This window comes from Aquarana catesbeiana, linkage group LG12 (genome assembly GCF_042186555.1).
Source record: "Aquarana catesbeiana isolate 2022-GZ linkage group LG12, ASM4218655v1, whole genome shotgun sequence".
Classification (NCBI taxonomy): Eukaryota; Metazoa; Chordata; class Amphibia; order Anura; family Ranidae; genus Aquarana; species Aquarana catesbeiana.
The window spans coordinates 33,802,184-33,828,862 of record NC_133335.1 but is presented as its reverse complement, the minus strand read 5'-3'; the positions used below and the strand labels follow the sequence as shown (position 1 = coordinate 33,828,862).

The window sequence follows — 26,679 nt, the reverse complement described above, 5'->3', positions numbered from 1 at the left end:
AAAAGGTGGGTCACCGTCAGAGACCATCAGACTGGGGTTAACAGGTTATGTTATTGTTTATTATATTTATATATACAGTATATATAATATATATATATATATATATATATAGTGGTTTGGAGTTATTTAGTTGGTTTGTTTTAATAAAATAGGCTGTTATGGCCATTTTACTCCATAAAATATAAGTGTGGTCTCATTATTTGAGGTGGGTAAGGTATGGGTTGGAGTATAAGTGGGTAACAGCGATAAGAATGAAGGGGATATTTAGACTACACTGGTCAAGGCCAAGGAGTTCAATCTTTGTTTCATCACAACAGAGAATTTTGTTTGGTCTGAGAGTCCTTCAGGTGCCTTTTGCACCTTCCAGGCAGGCTGTTATATGCCTTTTACTGAGAAGTGGCTTCCGTCTGGCCACTCTACCATACAGGCCTGATTGGGGGGAGTGCTGCAGAGATGTTTGTTCCTCTGGAAAGTTCTGCTCTCTCCACAGAGAAATGCTGGAGCTCTGTCAGAGTGACCATCGGGTTCTTGGTCACCTCCCTGACTAAGGCCCTTCTCCCCTGGTTGCTCAGTTTGGCCGGTCGGCCCGCTCTAGGAGGAGTCCTGGTGATTCCAAACTTCTTCTATTTACGAATAATGGAGGCCACTGTGCTCATTGGGACCTTCAATGCTGCAGAAATTTTTCTGTACCCTTCCGCAGATCTGTGCCTCGATACAATCCTGTCTCGGAGGTCTACAGACAATTCCTTGGAATTCATGGCTTGGTTTGTGCTCTGACATGCACTATTAACTCGCGTTTAGCCGTGTTTCGTTTACAGGCGTTTTTCATTTTTGGCTATTTAAAATGTTTTTTTTTTTTTTAAACGCAAACGCCGCAAAACGGACGTTTTAAACGTGGATTACTATCTGTCAAGTTAAATTGTTTAGGAGAGGTTGTAAAAATATCCCGTGTACATTAAGCCTAATGCCTAATACACACGGTCGGATTTTCCAACGAAAATGTTCGATGTTAGCTTGTTGTCGGAAATTCCGACTGTGTGTAGGCTCCATCGGATATTTTCTGTCGGAAATTTCCGTCAAACAAAATTTGAGATCTCAAATTTTCCGACAACAAAATCCGTTGTCGGAAATTCCGATTGTGTGTACACAATTCCGACGCACAAAATTCCACGCATGCTCGAAATCAAGCAGAAGAGCCGCACTGGCTATTGAACTTCATTTTTCTTGGCTCGTCGTACGTGTTGTACGTCATCACCGCGTTCTTGATGTTCGGAATTTCCAACAAGATTTGTGTGACCGTGTGTATGCAAGACAAGTTTTGAGCCACTATCCGTCGGAAAAAAAACATGGATATTGTTGTCGGAATGTGCGATCGTGTGTATGCGGCATAAGGCTACCATTTTTGCATGCAACAATGATGGATTCATTCTGTGCTTGGTTTCTGCTATGTTTAGTGAGGGAGTTTTCCTTGCTTTAGTTATTGTCTGTTTCGCAGCCGTCATAAGTTGTATGAAAAGCTTGAATAATTTACGAGTCATATAATCAGGTTTTATATTTAAAAGGGCAGGTGCAGTTTTTTTAAACCACTTCTACTCCTCGGTAATATAAACATACATACGAGGTACATTACATGTTTTCTGAGGCCGGGTTTACACTGGTGCAACAAACGCTCCGACGTTGGGAGCTCATGTCGCATGACGTGTGAAAATTAATGTTTCCCTAAGCGAGCCGTCTTAACTGGTCCGACACAAGTCGGTCCGACTTTGAAAATGCCCCCTGTACTACTTTGGTCCGACTTTGATCCTACTTCAGCCCATTGACTATCACTGAAGTCAGATCAAAGTCGGATCGCCGTCTTGCATGATCCGACTTTGACATGCGACTTGTGTTCTTGATGATCTTGAGGGGGAACTCCATGCCAAATTTTAAATAAAAAACCAGCATGGGTTCCCCCTCCAAGAGCATACCAGGCCCTTCGGTCTGATATGGATTTTAAGGGGAACCCCCTACACCGAAAAAACAGCGTGGGGGTCCCCCCAAAATCCATACCAGACCCTTATCCGAGCACACAGCCCAGCTGGTCCTGAAAGAGGGTGCGGATGAGCGAGCGCCCCCCCCCCCGAACCATTCCAGGCCACTTGCCCTCAACATGGGGGGGGTGGGTGCTTTGGGGCAGGGGGGGTGCTCGCTCGTCCCCACCCCCCCTTCCTGACCGGCCCGGGCTGCGTGCTCGGATAAGGGTCTGGTATGGATTTTGGGGGGACCCCCACGCCGTTTTTTCGGCGTAGGGGGTTCCCCTTAAAATACATATCAGATTGAAGGGCCTGGTATGCTCTTGGAGGGGGAACCCATGCCGGTTTTTTATATAAAATATGGCGTGGAGTTCCCCTTCAAGATTCCTACCAAACACAGTGCCTGGTATTAGCGGGGATCCAAGTCGGATCCCCGTTCATTGAAAGTCGGACGTATGTCGGCTTCAAGTCGCAGGGCAAAGTCGGATTCAAAGTAGGACGGCTGTCCTGTCGCACCAGTGTGAACCCAGCCTAAACCCGGCCTTAGGCCCTTTTCACACGTGTGTGACTTCAAAGGCGTGCGATTTTACCACAATTTTGCGGGCGCGATTTTACCGCGATTTCGTCACGATTTGGGATCAGTACTACTTTGTACGACTTTACAGGGTTGCTTTGACCCTCAGCTTGTGCTTACAGCTTGTGCTTACAAAGTCGTACTGAAATCATGTCTATATTATTCAGGTACGATTTGCATGCTACTTGAGGGTTTAACATTGAGGTCGATGGACATCAACTCGCATGGAAGTTGGACCAAAGTAGTGCAGGGACTACTTTGAAGTCGGCACGACTTAAAGTCGTGCCAATATGAATGGTAGTCATTGAAAATCATGGAGAATGACTTGTCATGCGATTTTGCAGTACAAAATCGTGGGACAAGTCGTATAAGTGTGAAAGGGGACTTAGGCCCCTTTCACACTTATACGACTTCAAAGTCGCTCGATTTTGCCGCGATTTGGGAGCAGTACTACTTTGTACGACTTTGCCACAACTTTGGCATTAACAAATGAAAACATACATGGTGTGAGGCTTGTGCTTACAGCTTGTGCTTACAAAGTCGTACTGAAATCGTGTCTATATTATTCAGGTACGATTTGCATGCTACTTGAGGGTTTAACATTGAGGTCTATGGAGTACAACTCGCATGGAAGTTGGACCAAAGTAGTGCAGGGACTACTTTGAAGTCGGCAGGACCTAAAGTCGTGCCAATATGAATGGTAGTCATTGAAAATCATGGAGAACGACTTGTCATGCGATTTTGCAGTACAAAATCATGGGACAAGTCGTATAAGTGTGAAAGGGGCCTAAGGCTGGGTTCACACTGATACCACACTGCAGTCATACGACTGTCATCCTACTTTGCTCTGCGACATCAGTCCTACATCGGTCCTATATCCATCCGACTTGAATAAACAGGATACTACTTTGATCCAACTTTGTGATAGTCTGACTTGTCCTTTGGCCAATCAAAACAATCCCAAGGTGACAAATTCCTTTTACTGCTGCTGTAATCACCTCGTTGCATGTCAAAAGTCGGATGGTTAGGACAAGGATCCTATTTTGATCCAACTTCAATGATATTCAATGGGCTGAAGTAGGACCAAAGTAGTGCAGGGAGCATGTTCTAAAGTCGGACCGGCTTGTGTCGGACCATTTAAGACGGCTCCCATTGATTTTCACACGTCATGAGCTCCCAATGTCGGAACGTATGTCGTACCGGTGGGAACCCGGCTGGTAAAGTGTTAAGAGCTGCACATCTCTCTGACGTTTTACAGTTATTTAAAGCAGCTGCCTGCCTTGCACATGGGACTTGATCTGTAATATGTTGCTTTAGGTATACACTTACTGCAGTTATCTGTATTATGCTAGATTTTACCCACAATCCTTTGCACTTCGGTGACAGCCCCATTTCTTTGAGGTTGGAAGGGAGGAGCTGTGGGTTGTGCTCACCTCACATCAAGCATCTCACCCGTGACATGAAAACAAATAGTGCCAAAGGGATTGTGCATAACGGAAAAGAGAAGGGAGGCCGAGCGCGTTTATTGTGTCACCGAGTGCAAGGACCGGTGTCTTATTCAGGCACCATGAAGGGTTCCAGCAGATGCACGGTCATTTAATTTTAGCCTACGTTTACACTCCTGCCAAATCTGTGATGGAACCTGCAGTCCATTGTCACATTCTAGAATGAAAAGGAACAGACTGCAGAGACATGGTAATGTAAGGAAATACTTTCTGCTCATCCCTTTCTCTGTAGTGTACAGTATTAATCCTGATATTGTTCTATCTACAGGGAAGCCACATACTGATGAGCAGTTACAGGGGGGGGGGGAACCTTATACAGCATTTTATTGCAATATTCTGTCATTCGTTTTATTATTTCCGATAAATATTATAGAATTTATATTATGTTTGTTTTCATAATATTTACCAATACACGTCCTGTTTACATTGTTGTGTTCTTTTTTTTGTTTTTTGTCATTTGTGTCCTGCAGTGTAGAAGCCAGTTTTGCATTTAGCATTTTCATTAACCACTTCAGCCCCTTTCTTTTGGTGGTATTTGATCACCTCTGCGGTTTTTATTTTTTGCGCTATAAACAAAAAAAAGAGCGACAATTTTGAAAAAAAGCAACATTATTAACTTTTTGCTATAATAAATATCTCCAGAAAAACACGTTTTCCTTAGTTTAGGCCGATACGTATACTTCTACATATTTTTGGTTAAAAAAAAAATGGCAATAAGCGTATATTGATTGGTTTGCGCAAAAGTTATCGCGTCTACAAAATAGGGGATAGATTTATAGCATTTTTATTATTTTTCTTTTTATTAGCAATGTCGGCAATCTGCGATTTTTTTTTTTTTTTTTCCCCAAATAACATTTTTATTTTGGTTTGATTATAAAGCAAAAGATAGACATAGCTTGCGTATTGGAGTGTACAAAAGTCGACATAACAGTCACAATTCAGCCTATGGACACATTGTATCAAAGCATAGCATTGTAAGTGACATGCCATCATATCTGGTCTAATGCTTAAATTATGAATTCTCAAACAACATCTGATCTGCGATTTTTATCGTGACTGCGACATTATGTCGGACACTTTTGACACTATTTTGGGACCATTGTTATTTATACAGCGATCAGTGCTATAAAAATGCACTGATTGCTGTGTAAATGACACTGGCAAGGAAGGAGTTAAACACTAGGGGGCAATCAAGGGGTTAAGTGTGTCCTAGGGAGTGATTCTAACTGTGTGGGGGGGGGGGGAACCACTGACGTGACAGCTACCACTGCTCCCACTGAAGGGAGCAGTGATCTCTGTCTTGTCACTAGGCAGAACGGGGAAATGCCTTGTTTACATCTCCCCGTTCTGCCGCTCCGTGACACGATCGCGGGACACCGGCGGACATTGAGTATTGCTAGAGCCACCAAAGTTCTTATGTAGGAGGTTTGTTTTGAAGGCATTGAGCAGAAAAAGGGGTCTATTTTTTAGGCTCGATTCACATTTATGCATGTTGCTTTTGAGCGTTCCTGCAGTGTTTTTTGTGGCACTTGCTGCGTTTTTACAGTGTTTTTGCGCTGTTTTTGCCACGTTTTGCGTTTTTTTTACAGTTTTTTTTATACTGTATACAGTGTAAAAAAAAAAAAACGCCAAAAACGCTGTAAAAACGCTGTACTTGCGTTTTTGATGCTGGTCCATTGAATTCTATTACATGCAAAATGCTGCATTTTGCATGAAAAAAAGTCCCCGACCCTTTCCAAAAACGCAGAGGCACAAAAATGCATTGATGTGAACATGTTCCATAGGAACCCATGTTAAAAAAATTCCATGCATTTCTGCAAAATGCATCGAAAAACGCCTTAGTGTGAATGGAGCCTTACAGAAGTTAAAATTTGCAAGGCTCTTTGGTATGACTTTGGCGGTGTTCCTTGGAGACTGCACACAAAACTGAAGCAAGGTTATATATGTCATCGTACGGTGCTAACTGTGCAGCAATGTACAATGTATAATGTTAATGGCTACAGCTTCATTTTATAGGGCTTGTCCTCTTTGAGAAGTGAAGAACTATTGTCATTAACCAGCTAAGCCCTGGAAGATTTTACCCCCTTCCTGACCAGGCCATTTTTTTTTTGCGATACGGCACTGCGTCACTTTAACTGACAATTGCGCGGCCGTGCGAAGCTGTACCCAAACAAAATTAATGTCCTTTTTTTCCCACAAATAGAGCTTTCTTTTGGTGGTATTTGATCACCCTTGCGTTTTTATTTTTTGCGCTATAAACAAAAAAAGAGCGTCAATTTTGAAAAAAAAACACAATATTTTTTACTTTTTGCTATAATAAATATCCCAATTAAAAAAAACAAAAAACACATTTTTTCCTCAGTTTAGGCCGATATGTACTCTTCTACATATTTTTGGTAAAAAAAATCACAATAAGCGTATATTGTTTGGTTTGTTCAAAAGTTATAGCGTCTACAAAATAGGGAATAGATTTATGGCATTTTTACTATTATTATTTTTTTTTTTTTACTAGTAATGGCGGCGATCTGCGTTTTTTATCAGGACTGCGACATTGCGGCAGGACAGATCGGACACTTTTGACACTTTTTTGGGACCATTGACATTTTTCAGCGATCAGAGCTAAAAATAGCCACTGATTACTGTATAAATGTCACTGGCAGGGAAGGGGTTAACACTAGGGGGCGATCAAGGGGTTAACTGTGTCCCCTAGTGTGTGTGTTCTAACTGAAGGGGGAGGGGACTGACTGGGGGAGGAGACCAATCGCTGTTCCTCTATACTAGGAACCCACGATCTGTCTCCTCTCCCCTGACAAAATGCAGATTTGTGTGTTTACACACACAGATCCACGTTCCTGCTCTTTCAGGAGCGATCGCGGGTGCCCGGCGGACATGGTGGCCGCCAGGCACGCGCATCGGCTCCTCAGCGACGCGTACGCCCCCCCATACCCCTTAAAGCGTCCGCTGTACAGCTACGGGGATTCGTGCAGGGGAGCCATACTGCCGCCGTCAGACAACGGCGGGCGGTCAGCAAGCCGTTAAAAACAGTCTGGGGAATTCAAAATGGCTCTGACACCGCTTTTCTGCCAGTAGTTCTCTAAGGCTCGATTCACACCTATGCATGTTGCTTTTGGGCGTTTTTGGAGGTTTTTTTTTCATGCTTGCCACGTTTTTGAGCAGCGTTTTTGCGGCGTTTTTGCTGCGATTTGCATTTTGCGTTTTTTTTTTTTAAAAAAATAAAAAACGGCACAAACGCATCAAAAACGCTGCAAAAACGGTGCACTTGCGTTTTTGATGCTTGTCCATTGAATTCTATTAGGCTCCATTCACACTAGCGCGTTTTTTGATGCATTTTGCATTTTGCAGAAATGCATGGGAATTTTTTAACATGGGTTCCTATGGAACATGTTCACATCAATGCGTTTTTGTATCTCTGCGTTTTTGGAAAGGGTCGGGGACTTTTTTTCATGCAAAAAGCAGCGTTTTGCATGTAATGGATTTCAATGGACAAGCATCAAAAACGCAAGTGCACCGTTTTTGCAGCGTTTTTGCAGCGTTTTTGGTGTGTTTTTGGTGCGTTTTTGGTGCGTTTTTGCCTTTTTTTTATTTTTTTTTTTTGTAATTTTTTTTTAAGACTGTAAAAAAAAATGAAAAAAAAAAAAAAAAAAAACGCAAAACGCAAATCGCGGCAAAAACGCGGCAAAAACGCTACAAAAACACTGCTCAAAAACGTGCCAAGCATGAAAAAAAAACCTCCAAAAACGCTCAAAAGCAACATGCATAGGTGTGAATCGAGCCTTACATGCAAAATGCTGCATTTTGCATGAAAAAAAGTCCCTGACCCTTTCCAAAAACGCAGAGATACAAAAAGGCATTGATGTGAACATGTTCCATAGGAACCCATGTTAAAAAATTCCCGTGCATTTCTGCAAAATGCAAAATGCATCAAAAAACGCGCTAGTGTGAATGGAGCCTTAAGAACTACCTGAGCCTAATTCAAGCCTGGTTCACACCCATGCAATTTTTAGTGCACTTTCAGTTTTCAGAAACACACTACAGTCCATTTAACATGGTTTCCTATGGATTTAGTTCACATCTGTGCATTTTACGGAAAGGGCCAGGGACTTTTTTCTGGTTTTTGGTTGCATGGACTTCAATGGATCAAAAACTTGTATTGAAAAACTCAAAATACACCTGCGACCATGCAAAATGCAACCTGCATAGGTGTGAATCAGGCCTTGAGCAAGCATGTGCACCAGTGTCGGTAACATTACCAACATGTGTGGCAAATTCAGGTAGTTCCTACTACTGCCACTTTAGGAATCTATCACTATAGCAGTAACAAACCTCTAATGCCCTGTACACACGAGCGGACTTTTCGACCGGACTGGTCCGACAGACCGAGTCCGGCGGACAATCCGACCGTGTGTGGGCTTCATCGGACCTGCAGCGGACTTTTTCTGTCGAAAATCTGACGGACTTTAGATTTGGAACATGTTTCAAATCTTTCTGACGAACTCGAGTCCGGTCGAAAAGTCCGCTTGTCTGTATGCTAGTCCGGCGGACAAAAACCCGACGCTAGGGCAGCTTTTGGCTACTGGCTATCAACTTCCTTATTTTAGTCCGGTGTACGTCATCACGTACGAATCCGTCGGACTTTGTTGTGATCGTGTGTAGCCAAGTCCGTTCGTTAGAAAGTCCGTTGGAAGTCCATCGGATAGACCGTCAGACCAGTCCAGTCGAAAAGTCCGCTCCTGTGTACGCGGCATGAGGCTCCATGCACACTGGATGTTAAAATAACGTTATAAAAAATGCCAGTAGCTTTGCAGTGAGTCTTTCAACGTTTTTTGCAATAGTGTTTATTAGTGTTTTTCCGCGTTAGCGTTTTTTAGAGGTTTTTTTTTTTTCAATGGATCAAAAAACGTTAAAAGCTGGTGAGCTACGTTTTTGAGCGTTTATCGAAGTTTATCAGCGTTTGGCGTTTTTTGTGGTCAGAAAAACAACTCCTGAACGCGATTTTATGGCGTTCAGAAAACAGCCCATAAACTCCACTGCTGATAAAAGTTCAAAAACGTCCATGTGTGTGCACGGAGACATAGGATATGGGCTGTGTAAAAAAAAAAAAAACGCCCAAACTCCAAAAATCTGCCGTTTATGAGCTCTGGTGTGCATGGAGCCTAAAGAAGTACCGCCAGTTCTCCATTTAGGAAACTGGCGGTAATTAAAGCGGGATTAAACCCAAAACCAAAAAAAATTATTATATTTCAGCTTATCAATCATTAGATGTATTGTCTGTTTTTAGTTTTCTTTTCTGGCTTTTTTCCCTTCTGTTTTCCTCTGACGATCTGGCCAGTAAAACTCCTGTATTATATAGACATCCATCCAGAGGGGGGGTGGAGCACAGGAGGCAGATTTGGGCAGCTGCGTTCAGATTTAAATACAGTAACAAATTGAAGCTGAACTCCAGCTAATAGTTTATAATCAGTTATAGCAAACAATTTTTTTTTACTTTTGGGGTAAAAGGTTTACCTAAATAAAAGCTGATCATTGTAAGCACCCCTGCCAGTGTTAAATCATTGCAAGACCGCAACGGACTGCAAGACCGTTTTTCTATTGAAAAACAACAGACTTAAGCCCCATACACACGATCCGAAAATCGTACGAAAAATGCCGCATTAGAATCGATCGTACGATAATCAGAATGTTAGTACAGAGCTTTCAAGAGCCGATTAGGACAGTTCATCCGATATTATTCTATCGGACATGCACAGAAATTTTTTTCGTACGATGCCAGATCGTACGATTTTCGTTTAATCAGTACACCTATCGTTCAAAAATGCAATACAAATGCATTACAACACATGACATCGCTTCCGAATTTTTATGCTGTCGTACGGGAATTTTCGTGACTTTAGTAAACTCATCAGATTCGACGTGAGATTAGCATGCAAGAAAAAAAAACGGACGATCAATCATTCGTCCGATAATCGGATCGTGTGTACCGCATTACTTTCTGGACCACCAGATAAAAAATAGAAAAAAGCTTAAAAAAAGAAAATGAATGCAGCCATCACATCTAAAAATTGGTAAGCTTCAATATAATAAATGTTTGCTTTTGGGTTTAATACTGCTTCAGGCCCGGTTCGCACTGGTGCGATGCCAGACATGGCATGTGATTCGCAGCGCACTGCTGTTCACATCACATGCGATGTCTGTGCCAGACAGATAGTATGGCTGATATCGCACCGCATTCGATCCAAACACGCAAGGGACCCTTTTTTTTTTTTGTTCGGACCAGAATCGGATCGCATGGCTGTTCACACCTGTGCGATCCGATTCATGTCCGAACTGTCAGTTCGCAGTGCGATATGCGAGCTGAACTGGGGGTGTCGCTAACAATGTATTGACACTCCCCAGTAGTTCGCATATGGCAGTGTGAACTGCCATGCGAGTCGGCGCGATGCGGGAACCCGCAGTGGATTCTCAGGGGTTCTCGCATCACACCAGTGTGAACCGGGCCTTAAGACCAATGCCCCGTACAGACGGTCGGATTTTCCGACGAAAAATGTGCGATCGGATTATGTTGTCGGGAATTCCGATCGTGTGTGGGCTCCGTCGGACTTTTTCCGTCGGAATTTCCGACACACAAAGTTTGAGAGCAGGCTATAAAATTTTCCGACAACAAAATCCGATCGTTTAAATTCCGATCGTGTGTGCACAAATCCGACGCACAAAGTGCCACGCATGCTCAGAATAAATTAAGAGAAGAAAGCTATTGGCTACTGCCCCGTTTATAGTCCCGACGTACGTGTTTGACGTCACTGCGTTCAGAGCGATCGGATTTTCCGACAACTTTGTGAGACCGTGTGTATGCGAGACAAGTTTGAGCCAACATCCGTCGGAAAAAAATCCATGGATTTTGTTGTCGGAATGTCCGATCAATGTCTGATCAATGTCCGATCGATGTCCGACCGTGTGTACAGGGCAATACCCTGAACTGTGGTACAGAAGTACGTCAGTATTCATAGTGTACCATGACTGTGCTAGGAATCTGTCATGTAGGTGACAGCTTCCCCAACAGAGCCGCATCCTCATCAACAGAAGGGCCTGGCATACAGCTGATGTCATTGGCCAAATATTGGCAATACATGTGTTATCTGCATGCAGTTCTTCAGCACGATGGGATAACCACAGAACCCCTGAAGAATCTCTCTGTCAATTACCTTTAGTCACAGAAGAGATCCCGGTCTGTCAGATCCAAAACAGAAGAACTGCCAAAATGCGGTCACCTAAAGAATCCCATGAGAAAATCGCACACATTCAGCAATGCACAGAAGGTACGGTTCTGGCCTTTTTTATTGCTTGTGATATCTGGATTGTTTTTTTTTTTTTTTTTCTTAAAAGAATTGCAAAAGTTTGTGTTTTAATCTTTTAGTTAGTCCAGCCTTCAACCTTGCAGTATACAACAGAAGGAAATCTCGGTGCTAGTAAATTGGTAGGTAATTCTGCATACACTTTCTTTAAATCATACATTTTAGTTAACTGTTGACTGTTGCCACTGGCGTCTCCAGCTTTCATATTTAGGGGGGACAAAAGTAGGGGGGCAACTATAAAATGCAAATTTTATATATATATATATATATATATATATATATATCTCCTGGGCAGGGCCGGTGCTGCCACTAGGCAAACTAGGCAGCCGCCTAGGGTGCACTGCTGCCTAGGGGCGCCCGGCCGCTGATTTCCCTCTGCTTCTGAATGCTTTGCAGGCTGCAGCATGTAACTAACTCAGTCTCAGGCTCCGTCTGTCCGGTAGTATAATTAGAGGCGCAGCACAGCACTGGAGCCAGCGCTAGAGGAAGCAGAGCCGATACTTCCTGTATAGAGCCGCCTCCTATCACATGGGCAGGGCAAAGGGGGTGGAGACAGGGGTGGAGCCAATGGGGGTGGCAAAATGAGATTTCGCCTAGGGTGTCAAAAATCCTTGCACCAGCCCTGCTCCTGGGGCCCTTTACTACAATCCCACAACCGGCCCTTTCACATGTTCTGCAGTGAGCTCCCTTCCTACTGTATTGGGGCCCCCCCCAGGGTGGCAGAAAACAAGAGATATTTCACCAGCATACCAAGAAAATATAAGGGTCCAAAGCAGTGGGAGAACTATCAGGGTTGCAAAGGTTGTCTTGCCACCGGGCCCTGGTGTCCTGCCACTGTGAGGTTCCCCAGCCTCCTCTTGCTGTCCTGCCCCTGCTATTGACAGCGCTGGTCTGGCATCTCTTGGAATTTACAGGCTTGTTCTCGTGTCCTAAGGATGGGAGAAATCAGTCTGTTTTTTCAGTAACTGAGAGTCCTGGTGGAGTCCTTCCTGCAACTTGCTCTTCTCCCTGCCAATGAAGATGCAGGGGAAGGAGCAGATCGGGCGGCCATGGTTGTGTGAGCGCTCGCATTATGCAGTGTCAGCACGTAGAGGGACGGGGGAGGAATCACCCGCAGGAGCTGACTGGGGACGCTCTCCCTCTCAATAGAGACTGTGTTAGTCCAGCGGCGGCCCGAGTAAGACATTGCCTTTTTGTAAAAAAAAAAAATATTTTTTTTTTAATTGAGGGGGCACATGGTGGGGCACATGGTGGGGCACAGCATAATGTTGGGGGGTCAGGGCCCCCTCTGCCCCACCCCTAGGGACGCCATTGACTGTTGCACACATTTCATTGCATGTTTTGTTTCACCTAGTAGATTTTTTTTGATTGTGTAGCAAGACCTACATTTTATGTTGTACTAATACATTGTTTTGCTTTTCTTAGGTGTCCCAGTCACCACTGAAACATTCCTTGAATAAGAAAATGTACCCCGATAATCCTCAGCAACCAATAGGGTAGATTTGTTACACTTAATCTCTCCCTCCCGGTGTCTGATGTCCTGTTACTTCACTGTTGACCGCACAGCAATGAGGCTTTCATTACCTATTTCATATTATATTTATGAAAGACAGGCTACGAAGCAATTTGTTTCAGCAGTTTATGTATTGTAACTGGAGATTTGTTTCTTCAGACCATGCCACATTACAACCCTGGTGCACTGGCCCATGACAATAATGTCTTAAAATGAATTGGTACTTTCTGTAGTGTGAACTATGATGGACAGGTATAACAATGTTAATTGCAATAGGAACCAAAACATTTGTTTCTTCCTTAATTATACACAATTGCATATAGTGTTAGTGAAAAAGAAGACCTCGGTGCGCCATGTTTACTGAAGCAGCCTATTCAAAATACTGTCTTGTTAAGTAGCAGGAGTAATAGATGCTATATTAAAGTAGAACTATGGGCAAAACATATATATATATTTTTAGAGTAATGCCGCGTACACACGATCGAAATTTCGGCCCGCAAAAGACTGATGTGATTTTTTTCATCGGAAAATGCGACCGTGTGTATGCTCCATCGGACTTTTGCTGGCCGAATTCCAGCCAGCAAAAAATTGAGAGCATGTTCTTAATTTTTCGGTCGGAAAAAGTTCCTATCCGAAAATGCGATCGTCTGTGGCACGTCTGTGGCAATTCCGATGCACAAAATTCCTGCGCATGCTCGGAAACAATTTGACGCATTCTCAGAAGCATTGATCTTCATTTTCTTGGCTCGTCATAGTGTTGTACGTCACTGCGTTCTTGACGGTCGTAAGTTCAGCGAACTTTTACGTGACCGTGTGTATGCAAGGCAAACTTGAGCGGAATCCCGTCGGAAAAGCTGTCATATCTTTTTCTGACGTGAAGTCCGATCGGGTGTACGCGGCATTAGGGAGGGTTTTAACCCTCGTCAGTTTTTTTTCTGCCATCTGTGTCCAATTGGGGAGATTTACCTTCACTTCCTGTCCCATAGCCAAAACAGAGAAAATCCCTGCAAATTTAGGTAATCCCTTGGGAACCCTCGGGTCACCAGAGTCCTCATTGGAAGATATCCCACTATTTTTGTTCTGGGAACAACCCAAAATTTGGGGTTTTCTTTTACTTTTATTGATAATGATACATAGGAAAAATACTGTATGAAGGGTGAATCTCTCTAATGGGGGCATAGACCGCAATAAAAACCTAATTTAAAAAGGTGTTCTGATCCATCCCCACTCTGCCCAAAACAGTTATACTTTAAAGTAAATTTAAACCTTAAGGGCTAATTCACACCAGATGCTACATTACAACACAGAGGCTGGTGTACGTTGCAGTCGGGCCGGATCACCGCAGTGCTGATGCGCTGATTTACGTGCATCCTAGTGTTCACTTTTCTCTATCGTTCATTGAAGGACGCAGCAGATTCTTTACGGATGGGTTTGTTACCAACATCTTTAAGAGCAGGACGCTAGTGCAACTTAAACTAAAAAGCACACCTAGGGAGCAGCCCTCTGGTGGTGGCTAACCCCCCATCTGCAAACCAGGATTTAGCTCTATGTTTACAGAGCAAACGTCAGGGGCTCGACCATGCGTATGGATGCATGTGATAGTTGGACCAGGTTCTTCCGCCGTGGCTCCACACATCGGCTAACATCAACCAGATCAGCATAGGATTAAAGGTGCCTTATTCCCCCACCTGGAGATCCCTTCGTGGAGAACTACAAGTCCGAGGTTTGCCCTCAGGATATGTCTCTTGTGTAGGGATGGGGTGATTTGGTCTGCACTATAGGTATTCCGTGGCCCCTGGAGGTGCTTTTCGTGACTACCTCCCCCAAACTGGGAGACATTGAGCTGAGACATAGGATCTGTGTCTCTCACTCTGCAGTGTCACAGCACGTGAGCTGTGCTGCGGCTATTCCTTCTCTGCTTTTCCTCACAGGAAATTGACACAGCACAGTGGAGGTGGTGGGCCCCAACTAAGGGGGCAGACCATTTCCTTACCTCTCTCGTGCTGTTCTCCCTATCAGCTGGTGCTGGGGCAACAGGGGGCGGCTCCTTCCTCAATCACCGCTTCAGGTGCCATCTTGGCTGCCTGTGGTCACAGGCAGATCACTGATCCTTCAGGATCAGAGCTGCATTTTTCACTTTTTTGAGGACACACCTGGTCTCCTCAAGGTGCTGGGCTGCTGCTGTCCTGGGTTACTTTTCTGCATAAAGTAGTGCTGTTCAGCAGCCATCGCTAGCAGCAGGTGCCGGTCCATTGGAAGGATGAGTGATCCTTTGGGGGGTTGCCCCCTATATGCTATCACGTGTCAGCATGCCCAAGTCACAGCGGATGGGCGGCAGTAAAGCAGCAGGGACCCCCAAGGGCAGGGAACCCATGTAGCCAAGCCATTCTCACCCATGCAGTTGTTGGTCTGCTCTCCCTTTTTGAGGAAGCCTTTGTTATGAACAATGCTACCATTATACCTTCGGCGGAAGCTCCTTTCTTTTGGGAGCCTTTGAATAAAAAAAAAGAGTATGATTGCTATATGTGACCTCTGGGACCTTGATCTGTCCAGTCCTGGCTTCAGCCATGATTTCCCAGACTGACTGAGTGAATCAAGCTCCTACATCAAGGTCTGGTTATGGAGCAGGATTCCCCCGCTTGTGTTGCAACTAGCAGATCAACTGATCCAGGGGCTCCAATACTTGTGAAACTCAGCCATGGACTCTGTCCAAGTGGTCTCCCATATGACCTCCTCCGCAGTGGTCTTGCGGTGTCTCCTCTGGCTTAAGTGTTGGTTGGCCTACCACGCTTCTAATACGGAAATGCCCTCCACGGGTGAACACCTGTTCAGCTCTTCCCTGGACAACAACATTGAAAATATCACTGAGGGGAAGAGTACCTTCCTCCCTCAGGCAAGGAAGACAAAGGACTCTCATTGCAAGGCGGGTCCATTCTTTTTTGCTCATATGTATCTTTTTTGGGGCCAGAGGTCGCCCCCCCCTCCAAGGACAAGGCCACCAAACTTGCTGCCTTCCTTGCCAACAAATGTTCTTGGCAGCCCAAGAACCCCAAGTCGGCAGAAAAGGCCATTTCTGCATGAAGGTGCACCCACACCTCAACACCTCAGGGGGGCAGGACACCTTCTTTTTGTTTTCAGATCTCTGGCTTGCTCACTTTTTGGACAGCTGGGTTTTGAAGGTTGCTTCTTCCGGCTATAAGACAGAATTCAGTCCTTGCTGCTGTTTCGTCACCGAACTCTTTTCTGAAGGAGCGCAAGTTTTGCATGGAGTCAGTATGCTCAGTCATAACTTCCTTACACCAAGGGGACCTTCTGGCCTCAATCGACATCAAAGAAGCCTAGCTTCACATCCCCATTTGCCACTACCATCGGAGGTTTTTTTGGTTTGCTGCAGGGGAATTGCATTGTAGTTCTTCTTTTTGACCTGGCTTTGGCTCCATGGGCCTTCACCAAGGTCCTGACCCATTTATTGGCCCTTGCGTTTGCAGTGGATTACAATTGTGGGCTACCTGCACCAGCCCAATTCGCATCAAATTTGGAGCACGACTTGTCCATTACAACCAAAACCCTGCAGGATCTTGGGCAGGTTCTCAGCCTGGGTAAGACTATCCTGATTCCCTTCCTGCATCTGGAATACTTGGGACTTCTGCTGGATAGGTCAAGGTCTTTCTCCCCCAGGAGAAACTCAAGAAGTTGCAGCTACTCGTCCTTCACCTCATGTCCTTGTGAATGGGGCCCATTTGGTTTGAAGGTGGATACTAGGCCTCATGGTGCCTTGATTTGAAGTGGTTCCCTATGCCTAACATCCACCTGACCTCTGCAGCAGGAGATCTTGATCAAGTGGAAAAGACTTCCAGGGTCTCTGACCTTTACATTTTGTGTCTCGCCCCAACCAAGGCATCAATTCTTTGGTGGGTTTTCTCCCTTCTTCTGGGGAAGTCATTTCTTCTCCTCAGTTGGCAGGATTACCACCACTAATGCCAGCTTTTTTTGGGGGGGAGGGGGGGGATGGAGCACCAGGTGGTATAGGGCTTCTAATCTCTGCAGGAGTTCAATCTTCCTAACAATATTTTGGAGCTTAGAGCAGTCTGTGTCTGTCTGTCTGTGTGTGTGTGTCTCTCTCTCTCTCATTGGACAGTGCTTTGCACGGGTCACCCAAACCAAGTGCAGTCAGACAATGCCACCATGGCTTACATCAACCGCCAGGGTGGCACCAAGAGCTCCATGGTGGCCCTGGAAGTGTCACTGATTCTCGATTGGGTGGAGTGTCATGTGGAGCATCATGTTCCGGCCCTAAATGCAGTGCACATTCTGAGTATGGACAACTGGGAGGAGGACTATCTCAGTTGCCAGTGTCTGGATTGGGTTTTTGCCACTAGCTATAGCCAACAACACTCAACAGTGTGTTCTGATGGCAGGGAAGTCTCCCCATTGTCAGAACACAAAAGCACAGAAGGAGTGATTCCCCCATCTACCTCATATATGTGGATGGGGGAATCAGGTCATTTTTTGTTCAATTCAACCCGCTGAAAAAAATGATTGTGTGGCCAGCTTTAGGCGGCAAGTTGCAGAGAGAACCACTGCTGTCTGTGTGCAGGCAGAAGTCTCTCTACAGTGGTCTGACATGCACCACACTGAGTTACTTCTAGAGCTAGGCAATCATCAGGCAGCATGAGCCTTGCTTACACACAGATATTGCCACTACTCTCTGCTGCCTACCTTTCTAGTCTAAAAGTTTTAAGAATTGTGTATTTCAAACACCAACTCCAGTCCAAAATTATTTGTTTTAGATAGAATAAGTTTTATCGCCTGGGCTTTTACTGCTATCTGTATCAACTTAGAGAGAGATTTCCCCTCACTTTTTGTTTCGGTTGGACCCTGTGGATCAAGGCATTGCCAGGAGAAAAAATATAGGGAGAATCTTTACACAGTGGGTACACTACACACAAAAGAAAAAATTCCCTAGAGATTCTCATGCCCCATACACACGATCAGAAATTCTGCCAGCAAAAGTCGGATGTGAGCTTTTGGTCAGAAATTCCGACCGTGTGTAATGCTCCATCGGACTTTTGCTGGCAGACTTTTGCTGGAAACAATTCGACGCATGCTTGGAAGCATTGAACTTCATTTTCTCGGCTCGTCGTAGTGTTGTACGTCACTGTGTTCTTGACGGTCGAAAGTTCAGAGAACTTTTGTGTGACCGTGTGTATGCAAGGCAAGTTTGAGCGGAATTCCGTCGGAAAAACCATCCAAGTTTTTTCTGATGGAATTTCTGATCATGTGTGTGGGGCATAAGTCTTTCTCACTCTAACCAAAATTTAAAAAAATATGGCTAGTGCTGGGCTTTAAAGGACATTTTTAAGTTGCAGATTGAATTATAAGGTTAATGTGTTTTAGATTATTGTGCATTGCCATGTTTTTTTTTCCCACAGGGCACAAAATAAAAGTAAAGTGCAGAAAAAGGAGTCATTTTTGGAATGTAGTCGCAGTGAACAGTTTCTTACTGATGGCTTAGTTCTATATAATGGAACACATGATCACAAAAAAGGTTCAGGCATTAACATGCTGCAACCTGGTTATTTAAATGCACAACATATATCATATCCCATCTTTGACAAGTCATCCAGCAAAAATGTGACCTGCTTTCCACATGAAAAGGAATCTATGGAAAAACTATTTTTGGACTTGGAATTGGTTAAGCTCACAAAAGAAGACGAAGATAGTGCCAGTGACCTTTCCGATTCAGAACGGCTTCCCATCCCACCCTCCCCTCTTTCACCTCCAGAGCTCAATCTACGTGCTGAAGAGATCAGTCCAGGTTACTTTAGTCATTACTTACAACCCAAGGGCAAAGATTATGATTATCCAGATTTTCTTCCTCCTCCTTACAACTCGTGGAACCTTAGTGATGTCTCGGAATTTCTAAACAAGGAAGGAAAAAACGCACTGAAAGCAACACCTTCTGGGTTTTTAGACCGATACGTTGACCGTCTTCTTCAGCTTGAATGGTTACAGCTGCAAACTGTGCAGGCCGAAAAATCAAAAATGACTAAATCTAGGCCTCAAACTGCACCTGGCTTTTGTCGTAATGGGAAATTTTTAGGAAAGAGTAAGTCTTGGCACAGTCCGTCACCCAGCAAACAGAATTCCAATCAGGATAATGTTTTTAAATTGACTTGTGCACAAGAGAAAAGTTCCCACACAAAAAATGCCCATCAGGAGAACTGTGATCTAACATGTCCTCGTAAAAGCCCATCAAAAGTTCCTGGATTAGCGGATGTACCAACATCTGTGTTCAAACAGACTCAGGATGTAAAAGTTGGCACAAAGAAAAAATCTGCACCAAACTACCAGCAAACTAAGGACTCGGCATCTGGAAGTAGTTCAAAGATGAACAATAGTGGTAACCTTAGACCTCAGAAACAGAGTGCTCTCTCTAACTATTCGCTGAGTACTCCAAAGCAGGCAAAGTCATGTAAATTGAAAAAAAATAATTGTCAACCAGCAACTCTGTTAGATACAGATTACAGCATAGCAAAAAGAAATGGAAACCCCAGTCACTCACCTTCCTATAAAATGAAGTGAAAAATTACACATTAATATACTTGTGTCAGATATGAGTGTAGTGCCTGTTGACAGCAAAGGTCTGATATAAATGTTATTTTTTTAGGAACAAACATTGCTCTACTGGGTTTGCCTTACAAACCGATAAAGTAGTTTACATGTCACATACTCCAATTTGAATATGACCTAAAAAAACATTCCAAAAGTGCAAGCTCTGTAACTGTTTTAGTATTCAAACAAATCTTTTTAGAGCTCCTTTGGATCCCGTCCCTCCCAGTATAAAGCCTCATTTGACTGTTAAATGCCATAACCAATAATGCCTGTTTGAAGTTTTGGCATTTGATTGTTGACGGGCATGAGGGTGGGGATTAGTGCCTCTTAACATGAATAGATATTGTGGCCTGATTTAAAGGAGTTGTAAAGGCAGAAGGTTTTTTTGATCTTAATGCATTCTATGCACTAAGATAAAAAAAACCTTCTGTGTGTAACAGCCTCCCCAGCACCCCCCAATTACCTACCTGAGCTCCTTCTCTCTCCAGTGATGTCCATGATCCCCCTCAGCCATCCAGTACACTCCTCCTGATTGGCTGAGACAGAGCAGCAGTGCTTTTTGGCTCCCGCGGCTGTCAATCAAAGTCAGTCAGCCAATCAAGAGAAAGGGGGCGGGCCAGGTCGGGGCTCCATGTCTGAATGGATACACGGAGCTCTGACTCAGCTTGGGTGACACCTGTAGCAAGCTGTTGGCTGAGGGGGCACTCAAAGGAGGGAGGGGCTAGGAGCATCAAAGAGGGACCCGAGAAGAGGGGGTAAGTATAACATGTTTGTTTTTTTTTTTTGTTTTTTTTATTTAAATGAGCCTTTACAATCACTTTAATACCTTAGCCTGGGATCCAGAAAGGGATCAATTTAAAGACTGACCCAGGTACTTGCATGTACTCTAATGTTGTTATCTTAGGAACTGTTTAGGTCAGGTCAGCTCCAATGTAAAGCCTATGTTTAGTCAAAGCATTTTTTTGAAACGATAAGGGGGTTTTTTTACTAAAGGCAAATCCACTTTGCACTACAAGTGCAAACTACAAGTGCAAAGTGCACTTGAAATTGCATTGAAAGTGCACTTGGAAGTGCAGTCGCTGTAGATCCAAGGGGGACATGCAAGGAAAATAAAAAACAGCATTTTAGCTTGCACATGATTGGATAATAAAATCAGCAGAGCTTCAACTCATTTCAGATCTACCCCTCAGATTTACAGCGACTGAACTTCCAAGTGCACTTTCAGTGCAATTGAAAGTGCATTTTGCACTTGTAGTGCAAAGTGGATTTGCCTTTCGTAAATAACCCCCAAGGTTTCTTTAAAAGGATAAGTTCACTTTTTGTAAAAAAAAACTAAATAAATGCACATCTTTTTGTGGGTAAATAAATGCGCATTTATTTTTTTTTTTTTACTATGAGCCTGCAAAGCATTGCAGACAATTTGTGTAAGCTGTCTGCTCATACCTCGTACGGCAGGCAGTTACACTCTGACAAGAAGACTCCATAAACTGCTAGAGTGCTCAACAGCACCCTAATGGTTTATTGAGAACTGCAAGCCGACAGCCGCAAAGACTGTTGGTACTTTGTAGTTTTCACAGAACACTGAATGAATGATGCGGCCGGGTGGGTGTAACCACAACAATAATCTTCTGGCGCTGCCGTGGTTAATACGAACTGAGGGACCTGTCGCTCATTAAGAGTGCGGACTATGCGCACCCTTTCTCCATTCACAGAAATTGTACTATAGCTTCCATGAATGAATAGCACTGTATGGATGGAGAGCGAGCAGTTGAATAAAAGGTCTACCTCTATGAGGCCAGCTTCTATGATTGGGGGGGTGAAAGGACAGGCATAGTCAGCACTTTTGATTAGTGCATATGACAAGTCCTTCGGCTCATGTTAATGCCCTCCACAGTACTGGAAGATTAGCACTGCGGGGGTAGGGAAGGGTCAGAGAAATGAAGATTTCAACTAATTTCGCAGCCAGTAGCACAAGAGACTCATTGCATTGATTGTAAGTGCCGCCCCTTGTTCCTTGATTTAAAAAAAAAATTTGAATAAATTAAGGCTTTAAAATTGACACAAGCTGGCATAGGGCTAAAAAATACATTTTGTGTTTGAAAAATATAATGCCACCTCAAACCACAATGAATATGCACAGGAAGCAAAGCGCTCGGTACATAAGTGATTTATTACTTTATCATATCAGAATAAAATGGAAGTGTGTGTCCTGCATCAGTTCAAAGGACAACACCTACCCTGTTTCCCTGAAAATAAGACCTAGCGTGACTGTCAGTGATGGCTGCAATATAAGCCCTACCCCCCAAATAAGCTACCCTGTTTCCCCGAAAATAAGCCCTACCCTGAAAATAAGACCTACAAGGATTTTAACTAGGGCTTATTTGGGGCATAGGGCTTATATTTCAGCCATCACCAACAATCACGCTAGATCTTATTTTTGGGGAAACAGGGTATATGCATTATTCAAGTCACGAAGTCTAGTTTTGAAACATACCATTAGCAAGAAATAAACTGTTAAAGTGGTTCTAAAGGATGAAGGTTTTTTAACTAACTGGTTGAATGAAAAAAAACTGACAGGTCCTTGCATTAACACAAGCGATGTGTGGTGCTGGGATCTCCCCCACTGTTCTATTGTATTCTGAGGGGGGGAGGCCCATACCCCTCCAGAATTTACTGACCAATATTTGCAGCCATTGGTTGCAAGCACTGATCGAATGCTGGTTTTCCAGCATGGCCACTCGACAGAAGCTGGTTAGACTGGCTTCTGTAGAACAGAGAAGAGTACACACATACCGAAAGTCAGCCATTTCCAGCTGAACCAGCCAACTTTGGCTTTAGTCAGAAATGATTAAAACCAGAGATAACCAGGTAACCAGAATTTTCAGTACGGGGTCGGCACTGGCTGCCCATTTTTTTTTTGTTATGATGAATGTCCTTTAAAAGTATACGTGTCCATTTTTATAAAGTTTTCCAAGCAACTGAAAAAGCCCAAAAGTAGATCCATAGGGCTGCTTACATACACCTTAGTATATCTTCCAGAACACCCTGATAGACCCTGAACCTTGGAGTGACTAGTAGGCAAATACTTCCCAAAGTGAAACTTGGAGCTGGGCCACAGCCCCTTACAATGCTTGCTTCTCTATTGTTTTGAGAGGAGCTAGAGGTATGGCAGAGCTCAGACTTCTAAACTAGAGGCTACCATTGAATATGAGGCTACACCACAGCCACAGGAGCTCCTGAGATGCTCTGGAAGATAAAACTATGTACAGTATGTGCAACCACCATTTGTTACCTGCTTTTAGGGTTTTCTTTTCCTTGAACAACTTTATCCATATGACAGGTTTGCTTAAAGAGCCAAGCAAATTTGAGATTTAGAGGGCTATTTTACAATTGAATAGAATAGAGATTTCTTCAAGTTCTGTCATATTTTTCATATTTCTGTCTTTCTACTAAATATATTTTTTATAACATTTGCAGAAAAGCTTGTGAAGTGACTAAAAGAGAAGCAGATGGAAAACACACCTTTTTAAACAAAGCATATTTTGGCAACCTGCAGCTTGAGATAAAGCTTTAGTTTTTCATAGAGCAATCTGTTCAGGTGTGTAAATCCTATATATTTATTAATGTTTGTTAATAGTTGTACTGCAGATAGTTCTCATGCCTAATATATGCCCATGGATTTGTCCATGTGGTCATGCTAAATAATTTGTTCCTATACACTGTGTCAAATTTTCTTGATTTGAATGAATCTACCTCCAAACGTATGCATAGACAACAGAGGGTTGTTGAATTTAGTCTAGCCACGCTCATAGGGTACCTTCTGAGCTCTCCTGACTACATCAAGCCAATAGACCTCTATTGAAAAATGTAATTGGATTTTCCCTGTTAACAAGTAATGTTCCCAATAGTTTCCCATAAAACCTCAGATTTTATTTCTCTCGGTTTACTGCCTGTGATGCAAGAGGTTAAGGTTAAGCTGAAGGCGTGGGGCAAGCTGCTAGGTCAAATTAATCTCTTGAAGATGAAAGTACTTCCCAAATTCACCTACCTTTTTCACCACTATGGAACCCAAAATCTTTTTTTCTGCAACTAAATAGGTTGCTCTCTTCATTCGTATGGGGGAATCAGACCCCGTGTTATAAGCTTACCAGTCACAAATGCTATTTGGCTTTGCAGCTAGTAATGGCCCACTGGTGGTTGCAGCCGAAGGTTACCAATTCCGGTACCATGCAGGAGGTGCCAATTTTGGGCTCCTTGGAGGCCTTGTAACTGTTGCTATACCGTGGCCTTAAGGTTCCATACCCACTTACTCCCTCAATGTTGACCACGATCAAAGCCTTGAATTTGGGGCTTGGCCTGGAGGAAAGGGATCCCCTCACTTTTTCCCCATATACCCCCCTCTGGAATAACCCCCCCCTACTACAGCACTTTCATATACTTCCTGACCCTCCGCTATGGGCAAAGTACAAGATAAAATCCATCCCCCATATTACAGAGAATGGAGCTCTCTTGTCCTTTTTCTCTCCTTAGGTCAAAATTTAATATACCTCCTCATTATTACTTCCGGCATCTGCAGCTTGCTCACGCCTTTGGCAGCCAATTTTGTAATAAGTCTATCCACTTGAAGTGCTCGTATCTGGAGCTTCTTCTTCGTTCAGATTCCCTAGATAACAAGTAATGTTCCCACATGGGACGAGACATTGCTTGAAGATCACATTGTTTGGCATTTGACTTCGTATTATAATGTCTAAGGCCAACTGAAGACAAAACTCCAACTTTGTTTTATTTATTACTGCACAAACCACGTTGTCATTTACTATTCCTAAAATTATCTTTTGGGCATAAATTTCTGTGGCTGCCGAAAAGAAAATCATATTTCTTTTCCTTCCAACCACAGCAATAGTCTTCAGTTTACAGGTTTGCTGAGAGTGCTCAACCTCTGTTACTGCAATAAGCCCTCTGTTGGTCATCTATGTCTGCACAGATCCTGAGTTCAAATCACAGGCATCCCTGGCAATGTCCTTTAATATACTGCACTAGGAGTTACATATATATATATATAGTATATATATATATAGGTCTGTCAGGAATGCATTGTTTCTTGTTAGAGCAAAGGGACTTATTACTGACAAATTTAAAGTGGTGCATTCTCTGAATTGAGGTAAAAACCATCCCAGTACCTTTTTTATGCCCCTTTCCCCAAACACTTACCTGCGGTCCATTGTCAATCCTGATGGCTCCATGACAATCTGCACTGCTTCCCTGAGCTTCCCAGTGTAGAGAAGGGTACTGTCTCCTTAGCAGCCAGCGAGATAAGAAAAATACACACAAACAGGCAGGGGTGTCAGCAGCTTGGGGACTGGCCACAGGAGACAAAAAGAGGTTAAAGAAAAAAAAAAAAAAGAAACAACATATATTTGGTTTAGTATAAGTTTAAGACTCACTTCAACAGTTGGGCTTGAGTGGTTTATTGAGTTTGTTATAATCCTTGCACTCTTTATAGTTGATCAAAGGGGTATATTTAGAAAGCAGTGAATGTGCCATTTACCAAACATTCACTGCAGGTAAATCAATCACTATTGTGTGCACCAGAAAGATACACCTGCAGTGAATGTTTGGTGAAAATCATATTCCCTGTTTTATAAATCTACCCTAAAGTATTTTAAATGTGAACCTATTTTTCAGTGAAAGAAAAAGGATTTTTTAAAATTTGTTTTCATGAAGCTGCATGTAAAGCTTTTCACTGATATGAAAACCTGCATGATATTTATATTTTTATTTAATTGTTAAACAAAAATCAGGCAAGTGAATATCGTATATTTGGGTAAATAATGTTGTATGGAAAGTTTGATGGTGTTGTATAAAATAAATGTTTTATTTCCTGTTAAATCTTGCAGTGTTACTGATCTATATAAAGGTATTAGCGCTGTTTTTTTACTTTGTAATAATACTGCCATCATTTTCATTTCAAGAAACCCGATTTTTGTTAACTTTGTATATAAATCAGAAGTTTGCATGCCGCATACATAATAGATAGTGGGAGAGTTCACAGGAGCCAGGGAGCTATGCATAAAACTCGCCTCTTTTGGGAGCTCTAGATTCTTAGGACCCATTCAGACTATGGGGTTGATTTACTAAAACTGAGGAGTGAAAAATCTTCCAGGTTTTTTTTTTTTTTTTTTGTATGTCAAAGCTTAATTGAACAAGCTGAAGCTGATAAGCTGATTGGCTAATATGCACAGCTGCACCAGATTTTGCACTCTCCCGTTTTAGTAAATCAACCCCTATGTGTTGTGTTAAAGCAAGCAGCACACCTTAATGTCTTATAGACAGGGCCGTTTTTAAGGCAGGGCAAAAGGGGCAGCTGCCCTGGGCCCTGTCATTGTTGTGGGGCCCAAAGCAGCTGCCTCATACTTGCCAACTATCCTGGTTTAAATTCCCTTGAGGTTTTAGTCCTGTGCTGTATCCCAATATCTCAGTGTGAAGTGCTGCTACTAATGCTGCTCAGCTCTGCCCTATTTTTGTGTACAGATGACTCACCTGCAGACCCTGGGTTCATATGTAAATAGCGGAGGCGTTGATATGTATATCATGCCCCCCTGAGGTCATATCCGCACTAATCTCTAGCAACCAATCAATAAGCAGAAATCATGTGCTGTAACCTCTAGCAACTGATCAGTGAGCCGTAATGTGTGCTGTAACTTCTAGCAACCAGTCAGTGAGCCGTAATGATACACTGTAACCTCTGGCAACCAATCGCAATAGCTGCCTGATCTAATTCAGTAAACTGATTTTGAGTCTAGCTGCTATTTATTGTATGTCTCAGAGCAGGTGGAGAGCGAAATTGCATGGGGGGGGGGCCCAAGAAAAGTTTTTTGCCCAGGGTCCAATCAATATTAAAGACGGCCCTGCTTATAGAACAGATGTGACCCATTTTCTAATCTATCTGTAACGTATCTGCTTTGGGAAGCTATTCAGACTGAATGGTACTGCAGTGTACCACAAGGCACAGTAAACACTACTCTAGATCTTCAGCACATCCAAATTATGGTAAGAGGTAAATATTGTAAGTCTTCTTTAATAGGGACCA

The 26,679-nt window shown here is 43.3% G+C and overlaps 1 protein-coding gene across 3 annotated transcripts; it reads left to right on the top strand.

Moving 5' to 3' along the window:
* The first annotated feature begins 3,939 nt into the window (after nt 1-3,939).
* Nucleotides 3,940-24,999, top strand: FAM217B (family with sequence similarity 217 member B). 3 transcript variants are annotated; one of them, XM_073607539.1, is made up of 5 exons: nt 3,941-4,286; nt 11,318-11,425; nt 11,524-11,583; nt 12,887-12,957; nt 18,407-24,999. In XM_073607539.1, the coding sequence occupies exons 1-5, from the start codon at nt 4,254-4,256 to the stop codon at nt 19,557-19,559; spliced, it is 1,425 nt and encodes a 474-aa protein (XP_073463640.1). In that variant the 5' UTR covers nt 3,941-4,253; the 3' UTR covers nt 19,560-24,999. The 3 variants fall into 3 exon arrangements, with proteins under 3 accessions (XP_073463642.1, XP_073463640.1, XP_073463641.1); XM_073607540.1 differs by having other exon boundaries at nt 3,944-4,281; XM_073607541.1 differs by lacking the exon at nt 11,524-11,583 and having other exon boundaries at nt 3,940-4,286.
* The last annotated feature ends 1,680 nt before the right edge of the window (nt 25,000-26,679 follow it).